Source organism: Ranitomeya imitator, chromosome 7 (genome assembly GCF_032444005.1).
Source record: "Ranitomeya imitator isolate aRanImi1 chromosome 7, aRanImi1.pri, whole genome shotgun sequence".
Taxonomy (NCBI): domain Eukaryota; kingdom Metazoa; phylum Chordata; class Amphibia; order Anura; family Dendrobatidae; genus Ranitomeya; species Ranitomeya imitator.
The window spans coordinates 40153001-40177006 of NC_091288.1; the positions used below are offsets into that span (position 1 = coordinate 40153001).

The 24006-nt window shown below is 43.1% G+C and overlaps 1 protein-coding gene across 1 annotated transcript in view; it reads right to left on the reverse strand.

The window, feature by feature from the left end:
* Positions 1–24006, reverse strand: part of LOC138644553 (bile salt export pump-like) — a 121465-nt gene that overhangs the window by 50722 nt on the left and 46737 nt on the right. The window contains exons 9-13 of the mRNA XM_069733084.1: positions 19725–19849; positions 16982–17156; positions 15374–15487; positions 13345–13455; positions 7135–7260 (exon numbers count right to left, since the gene is read on the reverse strand). Of these exons, the coding sequence (XP_069589185.1) occupies positions 7135–7260; positions 13345–13455; positions 15374–15487; positions 16982–17156; positions 19725–19849 (651 nt within the window). The remainder of the gene's footprint in view (positions 1–7134; positions 7261–13344; positions 13456–15373; positions 15488–16981; positions 17157–19724; positions 19850–24006) is intronic.

Below are 24006 nucleotides of genomic sequence, written 5' to 3' on the forward strand. Positions count from 1 at the left end.
GATTTCATTAACGATATCGTTGCTACGTCACAAATAGCAACGATATCGTTAACAATATCGTTATGTGTGAAGGTACCTTAAGTTTTTGCTTGCCCTTTCCTGTCCATAGATTGTGGACTTATACATTCTGTGCTTTCTATGTTTGTCCAGCTTATCAGTGTGAATTAATTCTGTCTTGCTGGAAGCTCTGGGAGGCAGATTTGCCCTCCACACCTTTAGTCAGGTGTGGAGATTGTTTTGTAAACTCTGCGTGGATTTTTGTAGTGATTTATACTGACCGCACAGTATTCCATCCTGTCCTATCTATTTAGTTAGACTGGCCTCCTGTGCTCATCCTGGTTTCATTCTGTGTATGTCTTTTCCCTCTCCACTCACAGTCATTATTTGTGGGGGGCTAATCTATCCTTTGGGGATTTTCCCTGAGGCAAGATAGCTTTCCTGCTTCTATCTTTAGGGGTAGTTAGCTCTTAGGCTGTGACGAGATGCCTAGGGAGAGTTAGGAGCATTCCACGGCTACTTCTAGTGTTGTGTTGAGCTTAGGGACTGCGGTCAGTACAGTTACCACTTCCTTCAGAGCTCGTTCCATGTTGCTCCTAGACCACCGTATCATAACAGTACAAGTGGCCAAAAATGAATTAAATGCATCTCAAAAGAAGGAAAAGAAAGTTCTGAACCATTTTTTTTTCTGTGCTCTAGTTTGCCTTTTTTTTTCTTTTCCTCTTGATATCTGGGTGGTTCAGGATATATGCTTTGGCATGGATGTTCAGGGTTTGTTTTCTCGTGTGGATCAACTTGCTGCAAGAGTACAGAGTATCCAGGACTATGTTGTCCAGACTCCGGCTTTAGAGCCCAGAATTCCTACTCCTGATTTGTTTTTTGGGGACAGATCCAAGTTTTTGAACTTTAAAAATAACTGCAAATTGTTTTTTGCTTTGAAACCCCGTTCTTCTGGTGATCCCATTCAGCAAATAAAAATTATCATATCCTTGCTGCATGGTGACCCTCAAGACTGGGCTTTTTCTCTTGAAACAGGGGATCCGGCATTATTGAATGTAGATGCATTTTTTCAAGCGCTCGGATTATTGTATGACGAACCTAATTCTGTGGATCATGCGGAAAAAACCCTGTTGGCCTTGTGTCAAGGTCAGGAAGCGGCAGAGTTATACTGCCAGAAATTTAGAAAATGGTCTGTGCTCACTAAATGGAATGAAGACGCTCTGGCTGCTATTTTCAGAAAAGGTCTTTCTGAAACCCTTAAAGATGTTATGGTGGGCTTTCCTACGCCTGCCGGTTTGAGCGAATATATGTCTCTAGCCATTCAGATTGATCGGCGTCTGCGCGAGCGCAAAGCTGTGCACCATATGGCAGTATCCTCTGAGCAAAGTCCTGAACCTATGCAATGTGATAGGATTTTGACTAGAATAGAACGGCAGGAATTCAGACGTCAGAATAGGCTGTGTTTTTACTGTGGTGATTCGGCTCATGTTATCTCTGATTGCCCTAAGCGTACTAAGAGAGTCGCTAGGTCTGTTACCATTAGTACTATACAGCCTAAATTTCTCTTATCTGTGACCCTGATTTGCTCATTGTCGTCCTTTTCTGTTATGGAATTTGTGGATTCAGGCGCTGCCCTGAACTTAATGGACTTAGAATTCTCCAGGCGCTGTGGTTTTTCCTTGCAGCCTTTGCAGAGCCCTATTCCTTTAAGGGGCATTGATGCTACACCCTTGGCCAAGGATAAACCTCAGTACTGGACACAGATGACTATGTACATGGCTCCTGCACATCAGGAAGATTTCCGTTTTCTGGTGTTGCATAACCTGCATGATGTTGTTGTACTGGGATTTCCATGGTTACAGGAACATAATCCGGTGCTGGATTGGAAAACTATGTCGATGACTAGTTGGGGTTGTCGAGGAGTACATAGTGACGTTCCTTTGATGTCAATTTCATCTTCCCCCTCTTCTGAGGTCCCTGAGTTTTTGTCAGATTTCCAGGATGTATTTGATGAGCCCAAGTCCAGTTCCCTTCCTCCGCACAGGGACTGTGATTGTGCTATTAACTTGATTCCTGGTTGTAAGTTCCCTAAGGGCCGACTTTTCAATCTGTCTGTGCCAGAGCATTCCGCCATGCGGAGCGATGCGAAGAAATCTTTGGAGAAAGGGCATATTCGGCACTCTTCGTCACCATTGGGAGCGGGTTTCTTTTTTGTTGCTAAGAAGGATGGCTCCTTGAGACCCTGTATTGATTATCGTCTTCTTAATAAGATCACGGTCAAATTCCAATACCCCTTGCCTTTGCTTACTGATTTGTTTGCTCAGATTAAGGGGGCTAATTGGTTTACTAAGATTGACCTCCGAGGGGCATATAATCTTGTTCGTATTAAACAGGGTGACGAATGGAAAACTGCAATTAATACGCCCGAAGGCCATTTTGAATACCTTGTGATGCCATTTGGGCTCTCTAATGCTCCATCTGTGTTCCAGTCTTTCATGCATGATATTTTCCGCAATTATCTTGATAAATTCATGGTCGTATATTTGGATGATATTTTGATTTTTTCCGATGATTGGGAGTCTCATGTGAAGCAGGTCAGGATGGTGTTCCAGATCCTTCGTGATAATGCTTTATTTGTGAAGGGGTCTAAGTGCCTATTCGGAGTTCAGAAGGTCTCTTTTTTGGGTTTTATTTTTTCTCCCTCGTCTATAGAAATGGATCCTGTTAAGGTCCAAGCTATTCATGACTGGATCCAACCCACATCTGTGAAGGGTCTTCAAAAATGTTTGGGTTTTGCTAATTTCTATCGCCGTTTCATTGCCAACTTTTCCAGTGTGGTTAAGCCCCTTACTGATTTGACGAAGAAAGGCGCTGATGTGACGAATTGGTCCTCTGAGGCTGTTGAGGCCTTTCAGGAGCTTAAACGCCGATTTACTTCTGCCCCTGTGTTGCGTCAACCGGATGTTTCTCTTCCTTTTCAGGTTGAGGTCGACGCTTCTGAGATTGGGGCAGGGGCCGTTTTGTCTCAGAGGGAGTCTGATGGTTCTTTGATGAAACCGTGTGCTTTTTTTTCCAGAAAGTTTTCGCCTGCGGAACGCAATTATGATGTCGGCAATTGGGAGTTGTTGGCTATAAAGTGGGCGTTTGAGGAGTGGCGACATTGGCTTGAGGGAGCTAAACACCGTGTTGTGGTCCTGACCGATCATAAGAATCTGATTTACCTCGAGCCGGCCAAGCGGCTGAATCCTAGACAGGCTCGATGGTCCCTGTTTTTCTCCCGTTTTGATTTTGTGGTCTCGTATCTTCCGGGATCTAAGAATGTTAAGGCTGATGCCCTCTCTAGGAGTTTTTCGCCTGATTCTCCTGGAGTCCTTGAGCCGGTTGGCATTCTTAAGGAGGGGGTGATTCTTTCTGCTATCTCCCCTGATTTGCGGCGGGTGCTTCAGGAATTTCAGGCTGATAGGCCTGACCGCTGTCCAGTGGGGAAGCTGTTTGTTCCTGATAGATGGACAAGTAAGGTAATTTCTGAGGTTCATTGTTCAGTGTTGGCTGGGCATCCTGGGATTTTTGGTACCAGAGATTTGGTTGCTAGGTCCTTTTGGTGGCCTTCCTTGTCGCGCGATGTGCGTGCTTTTGTGCAGTCCTGTGGGACTTGCGCCCGGGCCAAGCCTTGCTGTTCCCGCGCTAGTGGGTTGCTTTTGCCTTTGCCGGTCCCTGAGAGGCCCTAGACGCATATTTCCATGGATTTTATTTTGGATCTTCCTGTTTCCCAGAAGATGTCTGTTATCTGGGTTGTTTGTGACCGGTTCTCTAAAATGGTCCATCTGGTACCTTTGCCTAAGCTGCCTTCCTCCTCAGCTCTGGTTCCATTATTTTTTCAGCATGTGGTTCGTTTGCATGGCATTCTGGAGAATATTGTGTCTGACAGAGGTTCTCAGTTTGTCTCTAGATTTTGGCGGGCCTTTTGTGCTAGGATGGGCATTGATTTGTCTTTTTCTTCGGCGTTTCATCCTCAGACTAATGGCCAAACTGAGCGAACTAATCAGACCTTGGAGACCTATTTGAGATGCTTTGTGTCTGCTGATCAGGATGATTGGGTGTCTTTCTTGCCATTGGCCGAGTTTGCCTTTAATAATCGGGCTAGTTCGGCTACTTTGGTTTCACCTTTCTTTTGTAATTTTGGTTTTCATCCTCGTTTTTCTTCTGGGCAGGTTGAGCCTTCTGATTGTCCTGGTGTTGATTCTGTGGTGGACAGGCTGCAGCAGATTTGGACTCATGTGGTGGACAATTTGAAGTTGTCTCAGGAAAGGGCTCAACGTTTTGCCAACCGCCGTCATTGTGTTGGTCCCCGGCTTCGTGTGGGGGATTTGGTTTGGTTGTCTTCTCGTCATGTTCCTTTGAAGGTTTCTTCTCCTAAGTTTAAGCCTCGGTTTATTGGTCCTTATAAAATTTCTGAAATTATTAATCCGGTGTCTTTTCATTTGGCTCTTCCTGCCTCTTTTGCCATTCATAATGTTTTCCATAGATCTTTGTTGCGGAGATATGTGGTGCCCGTTGTTCCCTCGGTTGACCCTCCTGCCCCGGTGTTGGTTGAGGGAGAGTTGGAATATGAGGTTGAGAAGATTTTGGATTCTCGTTTTTCGAGGCGGAGGCTTCAGTATCTTGTCAAGTGGAAGGGTTATGGCCAGGAGGATAATTCTTGGGTTGTTGCCTCCGATGTCCATGCCACCGATTTGGTTTGTGCTTTTCACTTGGCTCGTCCTGATCGGCCTGGGGGCTCTGGTGAGGGTTCGGTGACCCCTCCTCAAGGGGGGGTACTGTTGTGAATTCCGCTCTTGGCCTCCCTCCGGTGGTTGTAAGTGGCACTTTTGTGAGTTCTGCTCTTGGGCTCTCTCTTGTGGTTTCTAGTGGTATGGCTGCTCCTTGGAGTTAGCTGTCATCAGCTGCCTCCACTTATCGTCTCTTCTGCTCGGCTATTTAAGTCTGGCTCTATCTTCAGCCAGTGCCACTTGTAAATGGTTCCTGGTTGGATTCACATCTCTTTGGAGTTCCCTGTTATCCTGACCAGTTCAGCTAAGCTAAGTTTTTGCTTGCCCTTTTCTGTCCATAGATTGTGGACTTATCCATTCTGTGCTTTCTATGTTTGTCCAGCTTATCAGTGTGAATTAATTCTGTCTTGCTGGAAGCTCTGGGAGGCAGATTTGCCCTCCACACCTTTAGTCAGGTGTGGAGATTTTTTTGTAAACACTGCGTGGATTTTTGTAGTGTTTTATACTGACCGCACAGTATTCCATCCTGTCCTATCTATTTAGTTAGACTGGCCTCCTGTGCTCATCCTGGTTTCATTCTGTGTATGTCTTTTCCATCTCCACTCACAGTCATTATTTGTGGGGGGCTAATCTATCCTTTGGGGATTTTCTCTGAGGCAAGATAGCTTTCCTGCTTCTATCTTTAGGGGTAGTTAGCTCTTAGACTGTGACGAGATGCCTAGGGAGAGTTAGGAGCATTCCACAGCTACTTCTAGTGTTGTGTTGAGCTTAGGGACTGCGGTCAGTACAGTTACCACTTCCTTCAGAGATCGTTCCATGTTGCTCCTAGACCACCGTATCATAACAGTTCAGTGTCAGGTTCGGGTATCCGAACCGAACTTTGGACTAAAGTTCAGGAAAAATCCGACGGACCTGAACTTCGGATCCACTCATCCCTACTTGTTAGTGTAATGACATATTGTTAGGACTGGCGGAACGCACCAAGTAAGATGATATAGATGCGTTCGCAGTCCGGGGTCCACCGTGCAGGCGAAACCCGCTGCTAGTGAATGACAGACTATATGGCGGTACAAAAAGTACAAACACGTGGGTTAAACCTCACCCAACGTGAAGAAAGCGATCCTGTTAAGTCACAGGACCGTGGTACCACACATAGAGCGCGAGCAAGTAGTCAGCGAACTTAACCCCGAAAGGGATTGAAGTCCGATTAGACCCTTGCTGGCACAACACCGCAACTGGGTGTGTAATGAACCTTATTAGTAATAAATGAGCACAAGAGTGCGTGCGATGCCGCACTGACGGACGCCACTAACCACCCAGGCTTGGGTATGGAAAGCGCAAGGCAAGCGCACGGCGCCGTACTGGCAGGCACAGCTATAGGATGCTGTGATGTGTGTAACATACAGATGGATAGTCGGGCGCTAGAGAGCTACCATCATCCGCGAGCAGACAACAACTCTAGGGAGGGATACTTAGGAGCTTTCATCCATCGACATACATCCATCTACACACACACATAATAATTGTACACTAGTGCATGGCCGTGCGGTCATGCGCAGTTTATATAGTTGCAGGACAGGAAGTAGCCACAGAAACTTTGCCCTTCCAAGACCTGCCAAGAGGACCAATGGAATGCGCTGCAGAGCCTGAGCACATGACCCTCGGTCTCCAACGGGAGATCTTGCCCTGGGCATGCTCAGTGTGCGCAAATAAGGACTTAGTCCCAGAGAAGTCCGCTCGTTGCTGACCAGCACTGACTTTAATGGCAGGAGCTGAAGAAGCAGCAGTAACTCTCTGTACAGAGTGAGACCGAGCAAGACGCTGGGACCGATGTCCCTGCTGAGCAGACTCCACTGCGGCTGGATAGAAATGGGAGACCGCAGCGGAGACGGCCTGAGATTCCCCCTGTGCAGAAGTGGGAACTCGACACCTAACACATATTCTTTATAGTATTTTCTATTGATTTTTTATTGATTGACTTTGCTAGACTTAAGGCTCCCATACACATTAGACTAATGCTGGCCAAACCACCCGATATCAGAGGGATTATCCAGTAGTCTAACATGTAAAGTGGACTCCCTACTCTCACAGATGATGTCAGGGTAGAGAATTATTGAGCAGTTTGGATTTTCAATTGTCACCCTATTTATTTTCTGGAAGATAGCCCACTGCCAAAAGACTCTAGCAGCAGATCTCTCGTAGAAAACACAGGAGCACGAGGCCGAGCTGAGATTTCTTGGGCAGGGAGGAGTCAGGGAAGAGAGCAGTTGTTTACTGTACCTGACATCTATTTATTGTGTAAAGGGGGCTTTATCCTGGATCCATACTAGAAACAGATAACCACCATTTACAATACAGTTACAATTACCTTTCCATTTGTAGGGTCATAAAATCTTTGGATGAGTTGCACTGCAGTACTTTTTCCAGCACCACTGGGCCCAACAAAAGCGGTGGTCTCACCAGGCTTAATGCTGAAATTGAGATCACTCAGAATCTGTCAATTTGAAAGGAATAACATTATGTTTGGCAAGTTTCCAGCATGATATGTAATTTAAATATGTTAATGTAGTATGATATTTCATATTCACACAGTAGTTACACTGGATATATACTTAAATGAGTTATTTTCTGCATGCAAATAATGATGTCAAAAGAAGTCATGTGAGATTAATCCTAAATATGGTAATTCAACAGTGCATAATCTAAAATGGGTGGGTTCCAACCACCGGGGTCCTCCTCAATCTTGAGAACATGTCCTCTGTGTGAATGGAGTAGGAGTATGCATACATAACTGCCCCATTTATTGTGAGTGGGATTCACGCATGCGCACAACTGACTCAATACCCCCTTGGAAGTGAACGGAGCAGTAGACACACATCCGCGATGCTGAGTGTAACTGCTGCAGTCAGGACTAGCTCTGATCACAGCAGTTTAACTCTTTAGATGCCACTATCAATGGTGACAGCAGCATTTAAGAGGTTGGAAATGAAGTGTCTCTGCTGATACTTATCAACAAGATTGCAGAATGCTGATGGCATCTCATGTCTGCCATATTTGTCCATCTATATGTGAGATATGAATTAATCCAGAAGGATATACACAGACTGTGCCCTGTCATCTGCCACCATCGCACTCTAACCAGCATGTCTATTCTCCCTACAGGTACGTCACCCAACTTTTCACACAGACTCTTACCTCTGCTCCTAGTTTTCACATGGTACATCACCCAACTTTCCACACAGACTCTTACCTCTGCTCCTACTATTCACATGGTACATCACCCAAGTTTCCACACAGACTCTTACCTCTGCTCTTACTATTCACATGGTGCATCACCCAACTTTCCACACAGACTCTTACCTCTGCTCCTACTATTCACATGGTACATCACCCAACTTTCCACACAGACTCTTACCTCTGCTCCTACTATTCACATGGTACATCACCCAACTTTCCACACAGATCTTACCTCTGCTCCTACTATTCACATGGTACATCACCCAACTTTCCACACAGACTCTTACCTCTGCTCATAGTATTCACATGGTACGTCACCCAACTTTCCATACAGACTCTTACCTCTGCTCCTAGTATTCATATGGTATGTCTTTCAACTACCCCCCCCCCCTTTACCCACTGTTATTTATGACTTTGTTCACTTTGGCTTGATTATATGCATCTGGTCCACTCTTAATTCTCTGACCAAGATGAACAGGGACCACTCCTTTCTGCTTCACACCTGAATGCACTCAGTAACACATATATTGCATAGCACAAGTCTGCAAAGACTTTAATCTGCAGCGTGTATCCTATAACTGTATATCATACAAATGTGAGATATGAATTAATCCAGAATTGAACCAAAAGGGAACTGAATGTAACTGGCTACAATCACTGCAAACAACGTTTCTGTTTCTTTTCACTCTCACCCCTATAATCCTTCACCTTCTATTAACCCCCCCTAATCCCTACACCTAGTAAGGAACTGTTCATCTCTTGTTCAATCCTCCCCATCCATCTCACCTTCTCTGATCTGTTCCTCAGCATACAATCCTCTGTCTCCAAACACAGACAGTCTCCTCATGCTCTCCTTTTCTCCCACCTGCTAACACTTTCTCTGCTCCTTCTCACTGCTGGTGATATCTCTCCAAATCCTGGTCCTCCTCACCACATCCCCACAGTCAGTTCTACCTCCCATCCACGCTCTATCACCACTTTCCATTACCTCTCTAACCTTATACCCATTCGCCCAGCCCCCGCTTCCCCAGTCTCACTAACAGGAGCTCTATGTTACGCTCGCCCTGTCTGCAACAAGCTGAAACCTGGCTCACCCCTTCTTACACAGCCTCTTCTGCTGCACTTTCGTATGGTGGATTCCACCTTTCTCACACCCCACCCCAGCAGCAAGCATGGTGGAGGAATTGGTTTTCTCCTGACAGATAACTGCTCCTTCACCCCAATCCCACTGCCACCCTCTGTTATCCTGCCTTCCTTTGAGATGCACTCTGTACAGATCTACTCCCCCTCCAACCTCCAACTGGCTTCATTTGCTGTCCCCCAGGGCCAGCCACCACTTTCTTTGACCACTTCACCACTTGGCTACACTTCATTTCCTCTCCGCTGACATCCCCACTATCATCTTGAGTGACTGCAACATCCCATTGACACTTCCCTCTCAGCTGCCACTAAACTTCTATCTCTCACTTCCTCCTTCAGCCTCACTCAATGGTCTTCTGCAGCCACTCGCAAAGAAGGCCACACACTGGACCTCATCTTCATCCGTCTCTGCTCCCTATCTAACCTCTCTAACTCACCTCTTCCTGTTTCTGACCACAACCTACTCACATTCTCTTCTCTCTCCACTCCTTGTCTACAATCCCCACCCCACAAACTTGGACACCCTAGCAGAAATCTGAAACACCTTGATCTACAGACACTCTCTGAATCCCTCCTCCCTCTTACAGATACAAGTTCACTACACAATGTGGATGCCGCTGTTTCTCTATATTACACCACAATAGCTGTAGCTTTGGAATCGGCTGCCCCTCTCACACATACCAAAGCTCGCAAAATCAACAGACAGCCCTGGCACACCAGCCTGGCCAAACAACTGAGGCGAGCTTCCAGGGCTGCTGAGTGGAGATGGAAAAGATCCCACTCCAACGAATACTTCATCGCATTCAAGCAGTCCCTCACTACTTTCAAAAACACACTCACCACAGCTAAACAAACCTACTTCTCATCTCTCATATCCTCCCTGTCTCACAACCCTAAACAGTTATTCAACACCTTCAATTCTCAAGTCCTTCCCCAGCACCTCCTCCCTACCCACTCATCTCAGCTGAAGACTTTGCCTCATTTTTCAAGCAGAAGATTGATAACATCAGAGACAGTTTTGATCAACAACCCCCAGAACCCTTCCTCCTAACTGCCCAGTCCTCCACCTCCAAAACAACTTCTCAACCATTACAGAAGATCGACTCTCCACTCTACTCTACTCTAAAGATTGCATCTCACCACCTGTGCACTTGACCCAATCCCATCCCACTTCATCACCACAGTCTTCATCCCAACCCTAAACCATCTCTTCAACCTATCACTAACAACTGGTGTTTTCCCCTCAAACTTTAAACAAGCTTCAATCACTCCTATCCTCAAAAATCCCTCTCTTGACCCATCCTCTGTATCTAGCTATTGCACTATATCACTTCTTCCTTATGCCTCAAAACTACTGGAACAACACGTCCATCTTGAACTGTCCTCCCAACTCTCTTCTTGCTCCCTCTTCAACTTCTTAAAATCTGGCTTCTGGTCACATGACACCACTGAAACTGCCCTAACTAAGGTCACCAATGACCTATTAACTGCTGAGGCCCAGCAACACTACTCTGTCCTCTTCCTCCTGGACCTGGCCTCTGCCTTTGACACAGTTGACCATTCCCTATTATTACAGACCCTCTCATCCCTTGGCATCACAGACTTGGCCCTATCCTGGATCTCATTATACCTAACAGACCGGACATTCAGCGTATTCCACTTGCACACCACCTCGACCCCTATCTGTCGGAGTCCCGCAAGGTTCAGTCCTAGGGCTCCTGTTCTTCTCCATTTACACCTTCGACCTGGGACTGCTCATAGAATCTCACGGCTTTCAGTATCACCTCTATGCTGATGACACACAGATCTACATCTCTGGAGCAGATATCACCACCCTACCAACCAGAATCCCTCAATGTCTGTCCGCTATTTCAACCTTCTTCTCCGCTAGATTTCTAAAACTTAACATGGACAAACAGAATTCATCATCTTTCCCCCATCTCACACAACCCCCCCAATGGACCTATCCATTAAAGTAAATGGCTGCCCACTCTCCCCAGTCCCACAAGCTCGCTGTCTTGGGGTAATCCTCGACACTGATCTCTCTTTCAAACCATATATCCAAGCCCTTTCCACTTCCTGACGACTTCAACTCAAAAATATTTCACAGATCCGTACATTCCTCAACCAAGAATCTGCAAAAACCCTAGTCCATGCCCTCATCATCTCCCGCCTTGACTACTGCAACCTCCAGCTCTGTGGCCTCCACTCGAACACTTTCGCACCTCTCCAGTCTATTCTAAACTCTGCTACCCGACTAATCCACCTGTCCCCCCGCTATTCCCCGGCCTCTCCCCTCTGTCAATCCCTGCACTGGCTCCCCATTACCCAAAGACTCCAGTTCAAAACCCTAACCATGACATATAAAGCCATCCACAACCTGTGTCCTCTGTATATCTGTGACCTCGTCTCCTGGTACTAACCTGCACGTAACCTCCGATCCTCAAGATATCTACTTCTCTACTCCCCTCTTATCTCCTGTTCCCACAGTCGCATAAAAGATTTCTCTCGCGCATCACCCCTACTCTGGAACTCTCTACCACAACATTTCAGACTCTCGCCTACCATCGAAACCTTCATAAAAAACCTGAAGACCTACCTCTTCTGACAAGCCTACAACCTGCAGTAACCACCGAGCCACCAAACCGCTGCACCACCAGTTCTACCTTCACCTACTGTATCCTCACCCATCCCTTGTAGATTGTGAGCCCTCGCGGGCAGGGTGCTCTCTCCTCCTGTACCAGACTTGTATTGTTTAAGATTATTGTACTTGTTTTTATAATGTATATCCCTCCCCACATGTAAAGCACCATGAAATAAATGGCGCTATAATAATAAATAATAATAATCTATGAACTCCACTGTGGAAGGTAGTTGTTTTACAATACACTACAATATTACACTATCATACAAGAGATCAAAAGTTCAAGTCCCATAGAAGGACTAATTAAAAATGTTAAAAAAAAATTTGAAAATTAAAACAATATAAAAGCTGATATCACTCTCCTTTTCTCAGGCTGTAAATAAAATCCAAAAAAAAGGGAAAAATATATATATTTGGTATTACGGCATGCCTAAAAGTCTGAGCACATTAAATATCACAATATTTACCGTATTCCTAATTGTGAATGCTGAAAAGAAGAAAATTGCTGTTTTTTAGTCACTCCACCTCTCAAAAAATGGACTAAAATGACAATGATAAGAGCTACAATATCATATTGCAAAATATCGAACCCTGATGCAGCTAAAAACAATAAACAAGTTATAGCTTTTGGAAGATGAAGAAGAATTGAAATTGAAAATGGTCCACTGGGACTCTGTCGCCCATGGGCACACAAAAATGTAGAGCTGATCCTGAGCATTTGACTACTCTTATTGGGTGCTAAGTCCACCATTCTTGGGATGGATCGGTGGAAGACACAACTGTAAGTATAAAGCCTATTTTTAATTATTGGTTAAATTACGGTACATATTAAACATTAAAGAGGATTTTTTCCCAAATTCTCCACTGAGAGGCGAAATTAACAACTAGCAAAAATGTTTTATTCCTCTCTGCAGCCACTATTACATCGTGTATCCAGTTTAACATGAAAAATTTGGTCAAAGATCCTCTTTAAAGTTGTACCATCATTTCTAATATCTCCGTAACAGAATGGTGAAATTAAAAAATAACAGCATCATTTTATTCTGCTCTGCAGCCACAATTACTTCGCCTGTTAAATTTAACATAAAAAATTTGGTGAAAAGTCCTCTTTAAGATATCGATAGAAGAATACAATGCAGATGTGCGATACTGTTATTTATTATCGATTTTTGTTTTTTATTAACTACATCTATTAGTTTTGCACTGGTTGCATCAAATTCTGTGTTATAAAACGGTCGGCCTTATCTGTTATTTGTAAGATGCGTACATATCCATTTTTTCTGCCCCTAATGGGGTTTAAAGTCTACATTCTGTACCTTAGACATAGTCACTAAGGTCACTCTTTTATAATGCTCGGTGAATAGTATTATTTTGGCGTGGAATAAAAGGCATGTGTGAAAAGAACAAACAAACTCCCAAGTACAAACATGTGTCAGCATCCTGCAATATAAAATAGTTGGATATTTACAAAAAAATAATAAAATATCCTATTTTTCAAATAGTGTATAATCTTTCTTAATACATTGATGTTAAAACTATACATCTGACAGTACATACCTTCACGTCGGGCCGTGATGGATAATGGAAATTCACATCATGGAAGGCAATAACACCCTTCACTTGATCTAATTTGTGGCCTTCAGTGGACATACAGTCAATTACTGGGGTCTGATAAAATACAAAATCATCAATTGTTTCCTACACTTCATAACTATATGCTCTGAATGCAGTCAATACATAAAGCCAAATAATGCAAATTCCACCAAATTATATTCTAATGGACATATCGTAGATAAAGTCAGGCCAAATGAATTATTTTTGTAGTTAGTCTGGAAAAAAAGGCTGATTTTAATAATTCAGGAGAAAATAATCAGATTAAAAAAATATATATATTAAAATATATTTTCAATTGCATCCTCTTTATTTTATTTGAAATGCAGATTTGCATATCGATGAGATAAAAAAATAAAGGCCACCTATCACCAGATTTTACCATATAAACTGCATGCGTTACTAAACAGAACTCTAGGTCTGATACAGAGTGTGCGTTTACTTTAACTCAATCTCTGCCCACCTAGCCTGATTCACAGCTCCTCAGTGTCCCTCCTCCCTGCTGAGATCTCACACTGCTCAGTATAAGCTGCAGCTGTCAGTCAGGCTGGGTGGGCAGAGACTGAATACATGATCTCATGAGATCTTCCACTCTATAACGGGACTCATGAAATGCTCATTTTAATATTGGCTTTATGCCGCTTTTTCTGACATGGATTTTCAAGCCTCATCAGGTGTAACATATCTATTTAATAATGTATTCAGTTTATATTGCAAAATGTGCTGACAGATCTGCTTTAAGTAACTCTGCAGATGGAAAAAACGAATGTAGTTTTTTTGTAAACTGATGCCTTTTAGGGCGCAGTCAGATGGTAGTGTAAATCGGAGCAAGCATGGACTGGCCGGCGGCTCACCCGACCCGAGCGAGACAGCTGCATAGAAATACATGAAGCTGTCATGCTCAGTCCGATTACTGTGTTCCTATCTCACTCCAATTTATACGGCCATCTGACTGCGCCCTTAGACGTGTGTCCTCATGGCTGCAGACTAGAAAAGTCCCTATTTGTATTTTTATCCTGCAATGATGTGTTACTGTCTACTCCGCTCTCTATACCACTGTCTGTAGGTTGGAAGGATACAGAGAGAGTAGAAAAACTCATGCTTGCGGGATCCGACTAAACAGCACTTGATTGTGGTCAAACAATAGAATTTTAACAATTAGGATTGCTTTCAAGGTTGTCTATTTTTTACAAATGAGTTTTAAAGATATTTAGAAACAAATATGAAAAATTGTACATATTCTCCACCCTTCGCATTTAAAGGGAACCTGTCACCTGAATTTGGCGGGACCGGTTTTCGGTCATATGGGCGGAGTTTTCGGGTGTTTGATTCACCCTTTCCTTACCCGCTGGCTGCAATATTGGAATGAAGTTCATTCTCTGTCCTCCGTAGTACACGCCTGCGCAAGGCAATCTTGCCTTGCGCAGGCGTGTACTTCGGAGGACAGGGAATGAACTTCAATCCAATATTGCAGCCAGCATGCAGCCAGCGGGTAAGGAAAGGGTGAATCAAACACCCGAAAACCCCGCCCATATGACCCAAAACCAGTCCCGCCAAATTCAGGTGACAGGTTCCCTTTAAAGGTTTATTCCAAAGATAGAAAGTGATCTTTTCTCCATAGGATAGGAAATAACTTACTGATCACATAGGAAACAAGACTCTGGAACCTGGGAACCAGGCTCTGCAGAATGGAGAAGGTGTGCTTACTCGACTTCCGCTCCATTCACTCTCTATGGGAAAAGCTGAGTACAGCATTTGGATATTTTCAGCAGTACCGTAGACAATGAATAGAGTGGAGGTTGAGCATGCGCAGTCCACTACATTCAAGACAGGGCTCTGCAGAGCTTCCAAAACTCGATTAATGTCAGTCCCCCAGCGATTGGTAACTTGTCCACTATCATTTGGACAAGGGGAAAAGCTTACTGTCTTGCGAATAACCCTTTAATAAAAAATGTTTTCCTTCTTTAAGACATACCTTTTCTATAGTCTCATAAATGATTGTTGCAGCCGCTCTCCCAGAGGCAAAAGCTTCCAAACATGGAGATGCCTGGCCCAGATTCATGGCAGCAACCAAAACACCAAAGAAAACCTTAAAAAATGAGTTAGATATGTTTTATTAGCTCATTTTGTAATTTTGGTTTTACATTCATTTAATGATCAAAACAGAGAAAACATTAGTACCTAAGCATGTAACATAGAGGAAGACCATGCGGCTGCTATGAGACGCTTCCAGAGGGGTGCCCCAAATCTGATTGGTTCCATATTGTTTTCTACTGGGTCAAGACGACATATGGAATACGCCATTCTTTAGAAGAACTGAGGTGTTAGCGTTTAAGATGATGGGGAATTGGTCCATGAAAAGGGTTTTTCTGAGAAGGAAGCACCAGGACCATTTGTCATGGGACCACCATAAAAAGGGCTTCGGTGTTGATTTTTGTCTGTACATGGCTACTAGATACTTATCCTGCCCTTATTCTGTAGGCTGCACCATACCACCACAGATGATGACAATAATCATAGAACGTAACTTTGTAAGATTCTTATAAGTAACATCATATTCTTGTCCATTTGCAGCGACTAGTGTTGAGCATTCCGATACCGCAAGTATCGGGTATCGGCCGATACTTGCGGTATCGGAATTCCGATACCGAGATCCGATACTTTTGTGGTATCGGGTATCTGTATCGGATCCATAGTGAGGTGTAAAATAAAGAATTAAAATAAAAAATATTGATATATTCACCTCTCCGGCGGCCCCTGGACATCACGCGGGTAACCGGCAGGCTTCTTTGTTCAAAATGAGCGCGTTTAGGACCTGAGGAATGACATCGCGGCTTCTGATTGGTCGAGTGCCGCCCATGTGACCGCGACGCGACCAATCAGAAGCCGCGACGTCATTCCTCAGGCCCTAAATTCCTAGAATGAGCGCGTTTAGGACCTGAGGAATGACGTAGCGGCTTCTGATTGGTCGCGTGCCGCCCATGTGACCGCGACGCGACCAATCAGAAGCCGCGACGTCATTCTCAGGCACTAAACTCCTCATTCTAGGAATTTAGGGCCTGAGGAATGACGTTGCGGCTTCTGATTGGTCGCGTCGCGGTCACATGGGCGGCACGCGACCAATCAGAAGCCGCGACATCATTCCTCAGGTCCTAAACGCGCTCATTTTAAACAAAGAAGCCTGCCGGTTACCCGCGTGATGTCCAGGGGCCGCCGGAGAGGTGAATATATCAATATTTTTTATTTTAATTCTTTATTTTACACATTAATATGGATCCCAGGGCCTGAAGGAGAGTTTCCTCTCCTTCAGACCCTGGGAACCATCAGGATACCTTCCGATACTTGGTGTCCCATTGACTTGTATTGGTATCGGATATCGGTATCGGCGATATCCGATACTTTTCGGGTATCGGCCGATACTATCCGATACCGATACTTTCAAGTATCGGACGGTATCGCTCAACACTAGCAGCGACTGTGTTCTCCATTACCTAATAATGTTTCTTCTGTCTCTGGCCAATATTCCAGGTTTGGCACTTCTACTTGGATACCAAAAGATATTAATATTATACGAAAGAGATACCTGAAGAAGACTCCCCGGTGTAAGTTCCTTTGTCTCAATTACCAGCTTGGATCCATACCAAAATGCTAGAGAGTAGCACAAGAATATGATGCACCACATGTATCCCTGGAAGAAGCCAATGATGGTGCCTTTCCTTATGCCCCAGGCTTGGGCCGCCACTAAATTATTGTCATATCTGTAATAATAAGCCAATGGAAAATATGGATCAATTCAATCACTATGCTATCTTTTTCTTAACCCCTTAGTGACCACCAATACAACTTAAAACTTACATGCGATATAAGAGACTAGCATCCCGATGCGTGAAAACGCAGTAGCTGTCAGTTGTACACTATATGGGACTGACCATGGCCACTTAACCCCCTGAGATGCTGCTGTCAATAGTGACTATGTCATCTAGATGGTTAACAGGGTGCGGGGCCTTCCTCTTTAACCCCATCGGCACCCTGAGATCACGATTGTATGGTCCTGATCCTTGCCATGGTAACTTACGGCCAAATAACGACCGTATACTCTGCCGGCTGTAGTGACCTGTTCAGAACTTAGAAACAATTAGGTGGTAAATATAAAATTCTCCTTCCTGTCGTGCCATTTTGTATTAATTATTGAAAAGCACCTGAAGGGTTAATATACTGCGTGACAGCAGTTTTAAATATGTTGATGGGTGCTGTTTTTAAAACGGTATCACTTTTGGGTTTTTTCCAATATATAAATCCTCTAAAGTCAATTCAAACCTGGATAGGTCACTAAAAAAAATAAAGTTTTGTAAATTTCCATGAAAAACTAAAACATTGCTGATACATTTTTAAAGCTTCTAGCATGATAACAAAATAAAGAACATTTTACAGATGGTGGTGATGTAAAGCTGACATGATGAAAATGTTATTTATTAATTATTTTTGAGTAGTCTGACTGTCTGGACGAAATCTGGATTAAATCATTCAAAGTTTAAAAATTGCCAATTTTTACAAATTTTGGTCAAATTTTTAGTCACTTTGCCTCTCAAAAAATGGATAAAAAATGAGGTGTGTTGGTGCTTATTATGAGAAGGAGTTTGGAGGAGTTATCTGTGACTGTTGCTTGAGTTTGTAAGTGTGATAATTCCCTTCCCTCCTCTTACTTTGGTTTTTCCCTATCCTCCACTCCCCAGTGCATTCTTCTGTTATATATGAGTGAATATTTGTATGCCTGGTATTTTCAGTTACCCCTTGTTCATGTAGCCTTGTTTGTTGGGTTCGTGTACTGTGATGCACGGCAGCTCCCCTCTTCCCTGGGTGGGGAAAAGGAACAGACGGAGGGCTGATTCAGGAGATAAGGCAAGGGTGGCGGCCTCGACATCTTCACCTTCAGAAGTTTCCTGGGGTATAGGCTACGCTAGGGCACCCCCTAGTGTTAGAGATAGAAAAAGAGCCCCTGATCCCAGGTTATCGGATAGCTGAGTCATGACAGACAAAGTTCGGGTCTTCTTTGGATTCAATGAGGTTCGGGTTCTGGTTCAAGTTCAGATACAGTTCTGGTACTCGAACCAAACTTTGGACTAAAGTTCAGGTCTGGTACCAGAACCCAAATTTTCACAGGTCTGTTCATCCCTTATGCTACAATAGTAACATCTTCTGGGATAGAGTTTATACAATATAAAAATATATATATAAATATAAATATATAAGGTGGAGTATTACATAGACACACCCGGTCTACTACAGAACAATTGAGTAAATCATTACTCACAAAGTGAAATGAATCAACACTATGGAAGACCATTAAAAAACCCCAGACAGGGGAAATACTAATAAAAATGTCTTTATTGATACAAGTGACAATAATACAAAAAGTAATAGATTAAAAGTGTGCACACAGGAGAATATTAGTTTATGCCAGACTTAAAATAGAAAAATAAAATAGTATATTATGAGACCAAAGATGACTCACTGGACCCAGAAAAATATATAATAAGGAATGTATTACCTCCAATAAAAAAAAATCTATCTGTATTAAAAAAGGTGGATGTTACGCAGGAGGCAATGGGTACAAAGAGTGGACCCACTGGACCGTGGAACCGAACCCCCCTGAGCGAGCACTCCAGAGTGGAACCAACCCCTATACAGGGATTGTTAGGAGGCAAGCACAGGGATATCAAGTACCACGGGGATCAGGACCAGGGATCGGCTCAAAGAAAAGGCAGCAGGGAGAATTGGGGAGCAGAACTAAAAGGGAAGGAACGAAGGGAAGCAGGCAAGGGAAAAAACAGGAAGTAAGAGACGGAGGAAAACCTGGGTGAGGAGTGGAGAAGCTGAGGACTAGGAGAACCAGAAAACTGAAGAAAGAAACTGATGAGGAGATGAGAACCGAGCTGAGGAAAGAGAACACTGGAACGGTGAAACACAGAAGCAGGAACTAAAAAAGAGAAGGAAAAAACAAGGGGTTAATCAGCAAATAGACTAGCGAAGTACAGAGTAACAGCGCGGCCTAACTAAGGCAAGGAAACACGATAATCAGGCGCCTCCAAGTGCAAGCATGACTTGTTGATGCACCAAAATTACGCGACACTGTGATCAAGGCCACAGAGTGGCCGAAACGGCTTTGTGCTTTTCGCTCCTCACCTACAATAAAGACTTTTCCCTTAAAGCAAAAAATTGTCGCTATGAGTGCTGTGATTATAGTTTTGTATGGGATTTTTTTATGGTCTTCCATAGTGTTGATTCCTTTCATCCCTAATGCTGACAGACCTCGTTAGTTTTCCTACCGTTCAGCTTCTTTTTTCTCCCCACCAAAGGCTGCCACTGTTCGAATGGAGGAGAGTACTTCATCGGCCACAGACCCCGCTGTAGCATACGCTTTCAACTCTCTGCCTGTTAGTCTTGCAACAGCCTAAAAATATGACAAAGTTAAAAGTATCATGTCAATTTTATACAAAATGTATATCCGTAAAGAAGCCACTTGACTTAAGTTGAAAGCTACATACTTAAAAATTGTAATTTAGCTTGGTTGTGATTAGGCACATATGGGCAGATTTATTTCATACTCCAGTCTTAAAAATGTCAGTACATTTCAGTTTGGGTTTACACCAGAAAATTCAATTTATGCCTGCCATGAGCATGCTTAATGTGCTCCATTTGTTGGACAATTTTCTGGCTTGAAATACAATAAATATGTCGCAACAATATTAACCATGCCTCCCCTCACGCTACCTATTTTTCTTGCTACAACTGAAAAATTACAAGAGGTGTGCTCCATAATTTCAAACTTTTGCACAATATGAAAGAGAAACAAGTAAAATTATAAATTACTCCTCGTGTGCTGGAATCATCGAACTCATGATATTTTAACACTGATCCATTGGGGTGCAGAGGTAGCCGATATAACATCATATATGGTTGTCTTCTGCCTGGATCTTTAGTCCTTTCATAGTATTGAGCCATGAATCATCAGGTGATCCATTGGTGTATTTTTCTGTTTTCTCTTTTGTAAGAAGAGATAAGGAATAGGCAGATGTACCTGGCAACGACTTTCTCTCCCCATTGAAAACACAATAACATTGAAGTCTATGTTCAAGTCTAAGAGATAATCAGTTGAATGAGAGCTCAGCCGACATCTATTGAAGATCTCTTGGGACACAATGCTTCTTTACGGATAGAAGAGATCTATTATATATTGCTTTACTCAGGAAGACATATTTATGTAAAGATTCTCATGGGAACAGGAAGATACAAGTCACTTCCTTTTAGTGGCTGAAAAGACGAGAATGTGGAGTATACGCAAGTTACAAGTTGTTATTTGGGGCTCGGTGGCTAGCATTCTGGAGCTCCTTTTTTTAACTATACAATCAAATTCTGGTAGCTCCATAGTGTGGTTGGGGTGACAGTGTAAAAAAAATGTGTCTACTACTTCTTCTAAAGAAGGTCATACACATGAGTTAACTGTCAGTCTAATGTTCGTTTGGCCAATAACTGACTTTCCCTACTCTACCATACATATGGTTGGTGATGGGTGAACCACTGGATATTCGGGTCTGGTGGTGAATGTGGGGCCCAAACATCCAGTGTCATGTGCATGATAGCGTGAAAAACTGTGGTTCCCTTGCTGTCACATAGGCTACAGGAGTCGGCTGATGGGACTACTACTCCTATCAGCCTACGCCTCCCATTGCTTTTAACAGTGAGAGCAGGAGCCAGCTGATGGGATTATTCATCAGCAAGCAATTTTTCTTTAAAAAATGACATGGTTCCCCTGTGTTTTTGATAACCAGCCAGGGAAAACTGACAGCTGCGGACTGGAACCCTCAGCTGTCAGCTTTAGCCAGGCTGGTCATCAAGAATAGAGAGGTCTCCAAGCCATTATTTTTTTAAATGATTTAAATAAACAATTTTAAAAATGGCATGGGGTCCGCCATTTTTGATAACCAGCCAAACTAAAGCAGACAGCTGGGGGTTGGTATTTCCAGGCTGGTAAGAGGCCATGGATATTGCCTCCACCAGCATAAAAATAGCATCACTCGGCTACCTCAGAAAAGGTGCATCTATTAGATGTGCCAATTCTGGTGCTTTGCCCTGCTATTCCCACTTTGCCGGGCTGGGCATGGAGCATCAGTTACCTGTGGTAACCTCGATGACATCATCACTAGTCACTGAGGCTGCACTCACAGCTGCTCTCTCTCCAATGGTTTTCAGTTTGAACTGTTGCATCTTGGCAACATCCAGGTGGAAAACTATTTAGTGCAGACATGGATTACAGTGGGGACAGAACATCGGACAGGTGTGGGATATGGTTGTTTATAATTTTTGTTTTTTTTACAGGAGACAGTGGCTTCAATGGAATGGGCATAAGGTGAATATAACCGTGTTTGTTATTTTTAAAGAAAAAAGTAAAACAATGTTTTTTTGTTTCAAATAAAAGACTTTATACTTGCTGTATGTTTATTTACAATATAACTATAGGATTAGCAATGGATAGGTGTCTTATAGGCGCTTCTCCATTACTGAGCTATGGGCTTGATGTCACCTGACAATACAAACGTGACATCAACACCACAAATATGAACTCCACTTGCCACCCCTTCAGGCCAAGTGGGAAGAGCTGGGCAAAGCGCCAGAGTTGGCAAATCTAATAGATGTGCCTTTTCCAATACAGCTGTGGGCTGCTACTTTTAAACTGAAGGAGCCAATATTTATGGTCCCTTACCACCTTGAGAATACCAGCCCCCAACTATTTGCGTTAGCTTGGCTGGCTGTCAAAAATGAGGGGGAACCAATGCCTTTTTAAAAATTATTTATTTAAATCATTATAAAAAAGCAGCGTGGGACCCCTCTATTGTTCATAACCAGCCTTTCTAAAGCTAACAGCTGAGGCAGACAACAGGCATAGGCTGATGAGAGTAGTAGTCCCATAAGCTGACACCTGTGACCAAAGATAAATGTTTTACCTCTGGTCACAGCTGCAGGCTCACACTGACATTTGAGCCACAACACTCTGACCAGCGGTGATGATCTTATCGCCAATCAGAGGAAGATGATAATACGAGAAACTCGCAGTGTTCAGGGTGTTGAATCTGAGCAATAACAGGGACTTTCAGGTGAAGTCCATGTTTGGGGTCCGTGCCCGAACAGTAGGTGTTCAGTGCAGACTTCGAACTTTACTGTTTGGGTTCGCCCATGTCAACATATGAGTACTCAGTTCAGCCGAGCATTAATGTGTTTTCAGAGGGGAAGAGGAGAAACACATACAAACCTTTGACATTGTCTTGTTGAGATTCCAACAACTTTTATCTAATGTGTAGTAGGGTCATACAGTGTGCACTTTTAAAATTATAGCTTTAAAGGCTAACTGTACTTTCTAGTAACTTTTCAGAATAATATGTATTGTCTGTATACATGAAGGATAACACTATTTCTGGTCATAGTATGACTTGTATCCTGCATTTTCACCAGTTATTTCCTCAACAAGCTCTATTTCTAAATTTTCAAGTGACTCTGAGCTAGTGGGAGGAAGCTTGCCACTATGATATCTCCATACACAGCACACAGAGAGTCATTCCTGTTCTTCATTCTTTAATTTGAACAAAGAGAGAAGAAGCAGCAGCATGAGAAAAATTATACAGCAGTACTGAGTTGTGTAGATGTGAATCTATCTCTGTGTGTGATGTAAAAGAATTGTTTGTCTCTAAGCCCGTTTTATCACTCTGCTCCTCCTCTTCTCCCACTTTCATGGAGTATAACAGGCTGTACAACCTGACTCCTCACTATGATGGTAATCCATCTTGTCTTAAGTGAGATGGAGTTGAACTGTTCTTTCAGAATTTATAAGTTTAGAAGACTGTCTGTATCAGATAAGTGGCTCATAAGTGGCAAAAGAAGCAGAGTAATGTTATAAGATATATTATAATGTTTCTTATATTTAAGTCTACTATTAATTTATGTAAAATTTGTTGAAAGTACAGTTCCCTTTATAAAATTGCCATACTCACAGATATAGCAGTAAATTTATTAGTAATTTGTTTAAATTCACTCCTTTATATAGCGCCCAGCTTAGAGGGAGCATTGGATATGTCTGTTTGATGTCTCTAGAGAGGTTTATATATTTAATTTTGCATTTATTGATTACCCAATAAAAGATTAATTATAAGCAAGATGACGTGACGTGCCAGGACGCCAACCGAACGGCAAATGCTTACGTCTTTTCTATCTGCGGCTCAGCTCACAGTTCTAGGCAGCGATGACACCACTTACCATCCATCAAGTGCTTTCGCTTATAACATCTAATAAAGTACTGACTGTACTTTCTGGTAAAAATAACATCACTGGAAAGTAAATTGCAGGCTATTTTTTTCATAAGTTGTTTCAATCCATTTGTGGGAATGATCGAAGAGATATCTTAGCTCCCATTACAGCTTCATAATAGTCACATAGAGAAACAGACCATAATTCTTCTACCTACACTGCATTTCATGATACTAGATTTAAAGAGATAGTGCACAAGGAAGATGTCAGTTTTCCATATATGCTCAATCAATTGTCAACTTTTACAACAAT